This window comes from Ipomoea triloba, chromosome 10 (assembly GCF_003576645.1).
Source record: "Ipomoea triloba cultivar NCNSP0323 chromosome 10, ASM357664v1".
Lineage (NCBI taxonomy): Eukaryota > Viridiplantae > Streptophyta > Magnoliopsida > Solanales > Convolvulaceae > Ipomoea > Ipomoea triloba.
In genome coordinates, this window is record NC_044925.1 from 8,071,177 (window position 1) to 8,083,844 (window position 12,668).

Sequence of the window (12,668 nt, forward strand, 5' to 3'; positions counted from 1 at the left end):
CTGAATGAGATGATAGAATCGTTTGTATAGTTGTTCAAAACATTTCTACGGTCGATGGATGGTAGGCACCCACAAACAATAATACTGATCTGTGTGCTGCCATGTCTGCTGCAATCACGCAAGTCTTTCCGAATTCAAGCAATAGGCTATGTATTTGGCACATTGGGAGAATTCAAAGAAGCACGGATTGAGAAATCAAAAGGATTTCGTAGAGTTATTTAATTTCCTATTAAAGTATACTGATACAGAAACTGTAAAATATACTTATCAGGGATTATTGCAACACAATGAATATTTACAATGCGTGTAAATGAGAGCACAAAATACCAACTCTGAAAACATGCTGGAACTGCATGATATATCCAAGTCCTTAACTCTAAAACAAACCTCATGACGAATCAAATCAACATCAGAACGCCAAACATGATATTTAATTACCTCACCATTGTCACCCACAGATCCTTGATGGCATGAAGAACCTTTCAAGAACTGCTCCTCAAATAGGTAATATATCTCAATTGTGTAAACATCCCTAGCATGTGAAAGTAGCTTCACATAATTCATAGCCATCGAGGGCACACCTTGAGAACAACGAACATCTTCACCACTATCCCTACTTCTCCACTCAGAAATCACACTAACAAACAAATTTAAAAAATCGCACAATCCAGCTGTTTTTGAAAGTCTTCTAGAAATTGAATGATTAGTGGACTCACTCCTTTGTGAGGATAAAATACCACCAGTGAAATACTCTTTGCTAAACGCAGGACACCACTTCTCCCTAATATTATATAGTCTATCTAACCAAACATTCTTATGACAACTATATTTAGTCACCATCCTGAAACAATATAACATAAAACATAAATTGTAGAAGCAAAAAAAAAAAAAAAAAAAAAAAAGATAAAACATAAAGTTCATACGCACTACTGAGTTAGATACCATATTTCTAAGTAGAGGGGGTGTGGGGTATGCCGAATAAATCCAGCTGAGCTCTACAAACAAATAAAATCTCCAACTACTTAACAAAAACAAACTAAAAGCACAAAAAAAAAACACAAAACAAAAAGACTGACATAATATCATTTTATCAATCCACTAGTATCATTTTCTCATACCAGTAGTATCATTTCATAAACAAAGCAAAACCATACTATGTACAGTAAAAAATGAAAACACATAGACTGACATAGTATCATTTTATCAGACCTGTAGTTTCATTCACTCAAACCTGAAGTATCAGTTTACAAACAAAACAAAATCATTCAATTACATTAGAAAACAAATAAAGTAAAAACTGCATACTATCATTTAATCAAACCCACAGTATCATTTCACCAAAATAGCATTATCATTTTATAAACAAAGAAAATTCTGTTAATGAAAGTTCCAAAACATACCTGTTCCAGTAATTCTTGATTAACTGTGATTTATTAACATTAACCTTTAGTATTTTTCTATACTAAAATTGTCATACTCAATAAAAAAATCTATTGACAATAGAGACACATTGATCTGATACTACAGTGTTTTTCAAAAGACACTAATGTTGATTGTAAAATGTAACTCAGTGAACAATCCAACTAAACATAAAAACCTGTAATAGATAAATCTTCCTCAATGACATCTGTAGAAGTACCACCACCTCCGGTAGAAGGATTACATCCATCTGTACAAACAAAAAAATCAAAGCAATAAAATATATATTATCAACTGACACTACAACAAAACTAAAATGAAACTACAGACTTGACAGAATGAAACTGCAACGTTATTAAAGTGAAACTAATGTCAAACATTATCAATTGATACTACTGTGTCCCATAACTGACACTATAGCATCCCATAACTAACACTGTAGTGTACAATAACTGACACTACTTCAACATCAAATTAAAACTAACTATCTTGGTCTTGAAACAAATAGAGAATTTGAATAACACACAACAAATACGATTAAAACCTGAAATATAATCGTGATCAGCCACAAAACTTGAAGAAGGAACATCATATACAAACTGTGAATTCGATACAACACCAACCGCAATATTATATTCAATTGCAACACATAGACATTACAATCTATAAACACAATAAGAATCATAGAATAACAATGTCAAACAAATATAAACCCTATAAATTTTAAATTACACAATCGATTGATTAAAAGAGGATACAAACCAGGGGTTAATAAGCCATGATCATCAACAACCAACAAATTCAAATCAATCGCATACAAACCAGGGGTTAATAAGCTATGATCATCAACAACCAACAAATTCAAATCAATCACATCAATCAGATTGCTTCTACCAAGTGTTTCGCCCATAATTCGCAACAATGAAAATCGCAATGCACGAACTATGATCTCTACTCTATACGCGACTGGAAAAACAACGACGAATGAAGAAAATTGTCCACGAACTGGAAAGAGAAGGACGAAGGAAGAAAATTGTCCGTCCGTAATGGTTAACGGTGCCGTCAGTCTCGCGCACTTACATTATGTTAAAACGACGTCGTTTTGTCACTTGAACCACAATGCTTGGTGAACCGCGGTCCACAGTTAAATTTGCGAACTAATTATGGCGTTTGATTGGTGGAAAACAATTTTAAACATGTATTTAAAGATATGTACGGGTAATATAAAAATTTGTGTAATAACTTTTCTTTAAAAGGTATTAAAAATAAAATGTTAAATTGACTATTTGTACTTCAATAAGTTGAGAAAATATTTATAAATAGATATTACATTGTAATAATGTTAGTAGTATTAAAAGAAACAATAAAACGTCAAAAGGATAATAAGTAGTACTGTCAAAATGGGTCGAAGCCCGCGACTGGCTCACACTCACCCTGCGGTGGGACGGGTTAGGACTACAAAAAAGATGACCCGCGAAAGAGCGGGCCTAACGGGCGTGACCCGCGACCCGCGGGGCCTACGGCCAACCCGCACTATATATATATATTCACAGTACACGTGAATATATATTCACACTACAATGTGAATGTATATATTCACACTACCATGTGAATGTATATAAAAACTAAAAGAAAAAAAAAGTCCGCGGGCTGACCCGCGGGGCCCGCCAACTCACATGGGGTGGGTTAGGGTTGTGTGAACCCTAGCCCGCGGGCCTAACAGAGTGGTCCGCAATAGCCCGCTAGAAATTAGGCCCGTGGTGCGGCGGGCTAGCCCGCTTTGACAGTACTAATAATAAGTAATCCATTTTCCTCAAATTTAAGAAATTCATTTTCTATTAGAGTTTTTTCCCAAAATGGTCCCTCGACTATTGCTCATTCTCAATTTTGCATTTCGACTTTCAATTGCACCTAATGTGGTCCCTCGACTTTCAAAAATTCACCCAATTTGGTCCTCCGTTACATATTCCGTCAAATCAGTGTTAAAATGGAGGGCATGTTCGTCCATTTACATATTGTTAGCCTAATAAACATTGAGAAATAGTTGAGGGACCATTTTGAGAATAGTCAAGGGACCATTTTGGAAAAAACTATTTTATTTTTGTTTATTTTCATTTTTTAGACTCTATAAAATTAGAATTTCTATACATTTTTTTCTTACAAATATAAATAGTTAAAATCGTGCAATCCATCCTAAAAATTTTTAACTTTTTTACAGACTTTTTCCCTTTATCTAAACATACAAACTATTCCTATGCAGATTTACAATAAGTTTCGTAAATTTCATAAATACTCATTTTTTAAACACCGATTAAAATAATTCTTAGTCACATATGTAGTACTAAATATATTACTTTGGATTTTTTTGTAAATAAGATATAATATTATTAAACTCAAATAATTAAAAATAATGTGCCCACAGCAAAAAAGATTTTATGATTGACTTAAAAATTAACTATAGATTTTATTGTTGAATACAAATTGACAATTATTAAACATTATTTATAATAATTAATTAATTATTGTGTCCCGTGTAATATACTAAAATTATTAGGTAGGATTTTTATAATTAAGGTATAATTTAATTAAATCAAAATTATTAAAAATAATGTGTCTACATTACAAAATAAATTATACTTGCCTTAATAATTAATAAAAAAATAAGAAGAGGAAAACATATAAAAGATGTCGTACAATATCTTAAATAATGTAAATTAATATAAAATTTAATAATACAATATCTTAAATAATGTAAATTAATATAAAATTTAATAATTATTTATCTTAAATAATGTAAATTAATATAAAATTTAATAATTATTTCGAAAAAATAATGTAAATTAATATAAAATTTAATAATTATTTCGAAATCAAATACAGAAAATATTGCAGGAAACATTGACGAGATTTTACTTTTCGGCTCACTTGAGAAGTTTACTAGAAAAATTTACCTTTCGGTCCAATATTTTCCCTACATTTTACACTCTTTGGGTGTCTACGCTTGAAAAAATATATATTATTTTCAATGGTAAAAGTAATATTTAATGTGATACATAGTGATTGATTGTCTATAAACATTAAAAAAAAAAAGTATATGAGTATTTATGAAATTTACGGAACTTATTGTAAAATTTTATAGGAATAGTTTGTATATTTAGAGAGAAAAAGTCTATAAAGAAAGTTAAAAATTTTGACGTTGGATTGCGCGATTTTAACTATTTATATTTGTAAGAAAAAAATGTATAGAAATTCTAATTTTATAGAGTCTAAAAAATGAAAATAAACAAAAATGAAATAAATAAAATAGTTTTTCCCAAAATGGTCCCTTGACTATTCTCAAAATGGTCCCTCAACTATTTCTCAATGTTTATTAGGCTAACAATAGGTAAATGGACGAAAATACCCTCCATTTTAACACTGATTTGACGGAATATGTAACGGAGGACCAAATTGGGTGAGTTTTTGAAAGTCGAGGGACCACATTAGGTGCAATTGAAAGTCGAAATGCAAAATTGAGAATAAGCAATAGTCGAGGGACCATTTTGGAAAAAAACTCTTTTCTATTAGAATAAATTCTCTATCAAATTCTAAACCAAAGATGACATTAGTCTTTGAGAACACCTATGCCATTTTGGCTATTATGTAGTAATTTGTATGTACCCATGCAGTAGATTGTGTGTACTTATTTATTTATGTTAATATGAGAATACCTCCTCACATGAGAACATGAGAACACATCATGATCGTCCAACATACACAACTAACATTTTTCAAAATAGAATACTATAAATTATTTATCACACTCCTAGTTAAATTATCCTTAAATCTGCGATGCATGTGCACACAACAGTCTTATACATGGCACACGGTTTATATATGTATGACACACAACCTCCAGTCACACAAACATCACTACGTGATTTATCCCCATGGAGGTGTTCAAGTAACTATTCTGTTTGTTTTCGTACTTAGATGAAGACGATCCCGATTTTATGCTTCTTTATGAGCCTACAATTTATTACTGTGTATATCTTCATCTAATATGTTAACTATATTAATTATAATCATTCCAAAATTAAAATACCTCTCATTGTCTTTTTTGTCATCTCTTATTATTTATGGCTAGAATCTCACATTATTTTGGATACAATTACATCCCTTGATTGCACTTATTTGAATGCCTAGGATTTGTCATCATTGTCTTTTAATTGTATGAAATATGGCTCCTAACAATCTCAGAAATACAAGGAAATGGAAAACAACACTAAACAGATTACAAAGGAAGAAGAAATAATCCACGTAGGATTAAACAATTACAAGAGAGATAACAAACCACGCTGGGTTGAGTGGCCTTGGAGGATGACGGGTTGAACTTGAACGAACTAGGGGCGGTTGTAAGTACGAGTCGCATTGCCACTTTCCTTAAAACCTTATTTACCGCTTCCTGGGGTGCTGGAACGTTGCGGCCTAGGTTTCCCAGGATAAAACGTACTACGACTCCTGCGTTTGAGCACACAAACTTGGAGCCCGGCGAACTAAAACGCGGGATGAACGCAGATGGCTTGAAAGAAATGTGAGCAGGGTTTTGAGGGAGAAATAGTGTATGCCGTGTGTTCTTGGTGTGTTTTTGCAAACCTGCTGCTCACAACGAATATATAGTGAAGGATGGGATCATTGCATTAAATCTGGCATTTAATTCCCATTCGTAACCTCCACCCACTAGCAACCTATTTACACCCACTACTAATCCAAATAAACTCTGAAATAATGATTGGAATTAATCATATTAATTCCGTAATATTAAGAGTCATTTCTGAACGGATCCAGTAGGTGAAAGGTCACAAACGAGAGGTCACTAGAGTCGCTGTTCAAGACATCGTTCATGTCTGCGTACCTTCGAGACATCAAGTTCGAGACATAGTCCGTTGCCGCGATACGTCGAGAAGTGCAAGCTTCGAGACATCGTATCGGCATCGAGACATTGCTTCGACACATCAAATTGGTCTGCGAGACATCGGCATCGAGACATTGCTTCGACACATCAAATTGGTCCGCGAGACATCGAACGCGCGCGCCAACCCAGGCTGCGCGATATCGCACTCAAGCGACTTGGTTCGAGACATCGGACTACCTCTCGAGAGGTCAGTTCGTTTGATGTCTCGAACGAGAGATCAGTTCGATCTCATGTGGTCTAAGATGAAAAACCCGTTCGAAAATATAGCATAACTTAGCCCATTTTCCAGACGACATTCGTGCCCGCAGGTGCCGGCGTACACGAGTCAAGCCTTTTCAGGCTCAGTTTGGGATTTGATTTGCACCCCCCCTGCGCGCAAGAGAGAACCTCTATGTTATACAAGTTACTTAGTCATAAAAAGACTCTTGTATATATAGTGGTGCAAAGGTTCATTCCAAACCAATGTGGGACAAAGCTACATAAGTTTTTCCACACTTTGAATTCCATCTCAAATGGGTCTACTTTGAAAATCAATTTCTCATTCACCCATTATCCATTTTGAGCGTATAATATATCGATCTCTTCGTCTAAGAACGAAGAACCCGAATCCACTTTGACCCGACCCAAAATCGGAAGTGGACCCACATATATTTATACCACAAAATGGCCACTTAAAAAGCCATTTTTAGTGCAATTTTCCAACATTAATACTATGTGTTCTAATGTGAATAGGGCCTATATATATATATATATATATATATATATATATATATATATATATATATGCTTAGCTTCTTGTGAGATGGATGCCTCAGGTGAAACGTGCAGTGGAATCCTAGCCATTGACCAACTCTTCCTTTAAAAAAAAAAATTCACCACATACGCGATCTATAACAATGTGCATTAGAAGGTACAACAATGTACTCTAGAAGAATAGACAATGTGTACTTGAAGGCAAAAATATGCACTGTAAGCCACAAAAATATGTAAAAACTATTAAAAGATTAAATTTAATACATGTTCTTCATCACAATACAATATTCAACTAAAAATAGTAATTAGTGATTCATTCAAGATCAAATTCTCTTATATATATATAACACCTACAATTTTAAAGTTTGAAGGCACAACAATGTACACTATAAGACGCAACAATATGCTCTGGAAGAAGGAATAATGTGCACTAAAACTCTGAAAGGGCAAAAATGTGCATTGTAAGCTTTAAAGGTTGAAGGCACAACAATGTGTACTATAAGACACAACAATATGATCTGGAAGAAGGGAAAATTTGCATTGGAACTCTGGAAAGGCAAAAATGTGCATGGTAAGCTTTAAAGGTTGAAGGCACAACAATGTGCACTGTAAGACACAACAATGTGCTCTGAAAGAATGGACAATGTACACTGGAACTCTGGAAAGACAAAAATGTGCACTGTAAGTAGAAAAATATGAAACAATTATTGAAAAGACTAAATTTAATGCATAATTTTCAACACAAATCATAAAAGATCACAATATTCAACTAAAATTAGTAAGTAGTGATTCATTTATGATCAAATGCCCTTTATATATATATATATATACATAACACCTATGATCTAAAAACTGTAAGACACAACAATGTGCTCAAGAATGCTCAATAATATGCACTCTACAGCAAACAATATTCACTACAAAGGCACAACATTGTGTGCTCTGGAAGGCATCGCAATGTACTCTGGAAGGCATAACAATGTACACTGCAAGAAGGAAAAAAGTGATCTGCAAGACAAAAAAAATTAACTTACACAAAATTACCATAATGCCACCGCATTTTTTTAAGTTGCTTCATTTTGAATGTTGGTTTGAACGGAATCAAGGGATGAGATTACATCATATTTCTCACCTAATGTTCTTTTTCACTTGATCCGTTATATATATATATATATATATATATATATATATAATTCAGTTCCTGTGCGGTTGTGCGGTTAAATATGAGCTATTGATCTTGCTTAAATCAACGTCCAGGATTACCAAAATTAAAAAAAAAAAAAAAAAAAGCGGTAGTAGTTTGGTAATTTTTGCATCTAGATAGAGCTAACTCTAAAACTTGTAATATTTATTTAAATATATTAGGAGTAAGGGTCAAATAGGCCAGTCAACTGCATACCAAATTGCAATTAGGTCATCGAACTCAAAAAAATGTAAATGGGTCCTTGAACAACACAAACTCACGCAAGTTAATCCAAAATTACATGTTTACCTAAAAGTATGCTGACGTGAAGGTTATCGATTTTAAAAATAATTTTAAATAATTAATTAATTAAAATTTAAAAGAAAAAACAAGAATTGCCGGCCGCTATTGTCTCCGGCCGGCTTTGTCTCCATGGCCGGAGACGAGTCCTTCGTCTCAGGCCGTCAATTCTATTTTATTTTTTTTTGTAATTTTAATTATTTTTTTAAAAAAATCGATAACCACCACATTAGGTAAACAGTTCAGTTTAAGTTAAATCGCATGAGTTTGTGTTGTCCAGTGATCGAATTATATTTTTTTTTGAATTTGATAGCTTAATTACAGTTTGATGTATAATTGAGTGACATATTTGACGCTTATTCCAATACTAGTTTTTCACGTGCGTTGCACGAATAGGATAATGTCCAATGTTTATTTTTAAATAAGTACTTCAAAGTTCAAATTATATCAATACAAGATTATATAAGAGATGTTCATGCATATGTAATTGAATATTGAATTTGTTTATTTAAATTGGTAATTCAAAGTATATGAATGCAAAATAATATACGAGAGGTTGGTTATATATAATTGTCACTAATATAAATATTTGCAATTTTGTAAAAACGTTAATCTAAATACTTAGTCTAAAAATGGTAGTATATATAAATATTACTTTTGGTAATAAAAATTTATACATATTACGATTTACCTTTAAAGTGATGAACAATTGTGATGTAGTCCAAAAAATATGTTGAGGTAGTTTCCCGCTTCAATTTATTGAGTTACTTGAATGTTTTGTTTGTCAACAAATCCTCCCCAAGTAGTTAATATAATTGGCTTCAAATTATTATTTAAAATTTTTTTTATTTTATTAATAGAATACTTGGTAAATAAATATAGAACATTATTTTGTATTATAACTTTGATACGAAGTATTTAATTAAAACATAGTGTAAAAAGGAGACAATGAATAATGTAGTGAATATAATTAATTAATAAATTTGAAGGTAAATAATCTTTGCTTTGTAGAAAATAAAGACAACTTAACTAATGAAATTATATCTTATTTTTTGAATTTTTTGATAATGAATAATTGTTATTGTAGAAAATAAAGACAATAAAACTAATGAAGTTATATCTCTTTTTAAATTTTTTGATAATTTATTTTTATTCTAGAAAATAAAGAGAATATAACTAATGAAATTATATCTCTTTTTTAATATTTTAATAATGAATAATTATTTTTTTTTGAATAAAGGCATTGTAAACATCGAAATTTAAATTAAAGAAATGCATATGTATTATTTTTTGGTTGTAGCTACTAATTTATTTAATAATTTAATAAGAGAAATAGAGTGATGTACTTAATTTTCAATAATAATCTCAAACATATTCATATTATATATTTAGCAATTATGTCAACTCTGATTAGGATGAGATTCTGACATAAGACTTTTCTTATAAAAATTAATCTGACATATTTTTCTTATAAAAATTAATGGGTAAGTTAAAAGTTAACGGAATATTCCGTTATTAAAGTTTAAACTAACGGATTAAGGAAAAAAAATAATATAATAGAGGTAAAGCAGGAAAATCATAAAATATTACTAAAATCAAAATAATATAAACCATTCGTTCAATTAAAAATTATCACCAATATTTTTTCTTCCCGTTAGAATCCTAACTTTATTGGCCCTGGCCCTTATTAATATTGTAGATGGTAGATATTGCATCACGAGACATAAAAAAGTTTTTAATATGAGCAGACATCAAGGGCATAATAATTATTATTAATTATTAGAATCTAAGATGCCAATTAATATGGTACTTATCCGCTAGGCGGCAACAAACCATCTACATGTTATCTTACCATTTGACGCTCAATTGTGGGTCGAGTTACAAGGGTAATGAGATCACATATGTAGTTAGGAGTTGTTCAGTTTTCACATATCCATCTAACCGGAAACATGTGATTAGTTGCTCAACTGACAAGGTCAAATGCCTATGCATCTCACAGTGTGGGTGTCGAGTTTCAAATTTTGATCACTTCTTCCCACCACAGTGTGGCTGTCGAGTTCACTTCTTCCCACCACAGTGTGGCTGTCGAGTTTCAAACTTTGATCACTTCTTCCCACCACAGTGTGGCTGTCGAGTTCACTTAGCTTCTTCCCACCACAGTGTGGCTGTCGAGTTTCAAACCTTGATCACTTATAATTAACCACTGAGCTAAACCCGCACAGGCTTCATCTAATACTCTTGCCTTGTTTATTACCGTTGTCATAATTTCCATAATTCATTTTGCATTCATACATGAACATCATGAAATATTTTTTTTTTAAATTATGTACACAATGATTCATGATAGTGGTAAAATTCACAACTTTTCATTTATCAAGGAAATTAAATAACACAACAAAACAATAATATAACATTAAGATAAATTAAATTCAATTTGAAAAAAGTAATACGAGATAAACTAAATAATCATAAATGTAACTATATATTCTAATTCATTCAGAATAATATATTTTAATTTCTCTTCGGCAACACGCAACATGCATGGAAGCTTAACTCTCTCTTCTAATTCATTCCAAAAAAAATGCTCTCTTTGGTGAAATTCACTAAACTTAGCTCCATCTCCTAATTCACTCCAAAAAATACATTTTCTCTTCAATAACATGGACAAAGCTTCTCAAATTTTCAACAGCAAGTACATAATCATTAAGTGTGCATATCTTAAACTTTCTCCACACTTGTCTTCCACATGCATAAATTAAAATTGTAGAAAGCATTATCCTAGCTCGAATCAAGAACACAATTTCTTCAGTACCATTGGTTGTAATGCTCACGGATTCAGCTTGGCTAAAGATTTTACACTCTTCCAATGTAAGGGCAACAACCTTGTGCATCTTCCACCTCATTGATTTCTCCCAAGCACAAACAAATATATTGGTCCTAAGGCCATTCACATGAACATAAATATAAGCTAGTCGATCATTCAATTTCACCCATGATGAATAAATCATTGTTGGCAAAGCACATGAATGCTGGAATACATAGGGAAAATGTATCACCATTAAATTCGCCGTCTCAATATCAAATTCAACTATTTCTTGTTTATCCTGACAATTTATCTTGCAATGTATGAAATAGATAATACCATCAATTTGAACACTAGCAATGGGCTTGCCAGGAATGTAGTAGTTTATTGGCACTGACCTCCATGATTGATCCACCCCAAGAGTTAAATATCTCAACATACCCTGGAAATGGCGGTGGGTATCATCACGGTATAATTCTAACTTCAAAACCTTGTACCTTTTTGAAACCGGATCAATGATCCCTAGGACTCTACTGCTTTGCAATCTTGCCCGTGGGACCATAACACCCTCACACCCTAACCTGACAAATGTTGGCTGGGTTCTTGGAAGGGAAATATGTTGGGTTGTACTAAGGTCCCAGAGAGTGATCTCTCCATGGGTGTTGAGCAAACAAAGCTTGCCATCTGCAAAGCTTGAAGAAGCCAGTCCTTTAAAACGATGTAATTCTTCTGAGCATTGGAGACTGGTGGCTTGGAGCCATCCATGGCTCTCTTCAGTGAAATCCACAGTGTATAGATTTGTGGGATGGGTTGCGGATGGGGAGGAGAAGAGGATTGTAAACGCGAAGTGCGGCTTAGGGATTGAGGAATGGAAGAATTTAGAAGTGCACCTGAAAGAGACTGCAGATTTGGGAGGGAGACTGGTGAAAATTTTGAGAATTATCTCATGGGGGAGAGAAGCTATGGAAGTAGCAGGAGTTGAAGCAGTAGCGTCCATTTTCTTGAATGTTTTTTTCGGGTGTTCTTGATCTTCTGCAAATTCGATCAAGAATTGCTAATTAGGGTTTTGTAAGTTATAAGAAAACGACAAGGATTTGCGTTGCGGATCCACCGGAAAAAAAAACCAGCATGCAGTACGACGTACCTCGATTAGGGCTGCGATTGTCGGTTGTTTCAGATCGGATTTCGTGTGTGCTACGGCGGAGACGCGGCTGAACAGCGGGGATGGACTTGGATCTCTAACCCTAGCACAGCAC

General features: G+C 32.9%; 1 protein-coding gene across 1 annotated transcript; it reads right to left on the reverse strand.

Moving 5' to 3' along the window:
• Nucleotides 1–11,236: 11,236 nt before the first annotated feature.
• On the reverse strand, nucleotides 11,237–12,409 carry LOC116033091 (putative F-box protein At1g47730). Its single transcript, XM_031275845.1, has one exon. The coding sequence runs from the start codon at nucleotides 12,407–12,409 to the stop codon at nucleotides 11,237–11,239; it is 1,173 nt and encodes a 390-aa protein (XP_031131705.1).
• Nucleotides 12,410–12,668: the final 259 nt, after the last annotated feature.

Coding starts and splice junctions, on each gene's coding strand:
- LOC116033091 (XM_031275845.1), bottom strand. CDS start 12,409: ATGGACGCTACTGCTTCAACTCCTGCTACTTCCATAGCTTCTCTCCCC.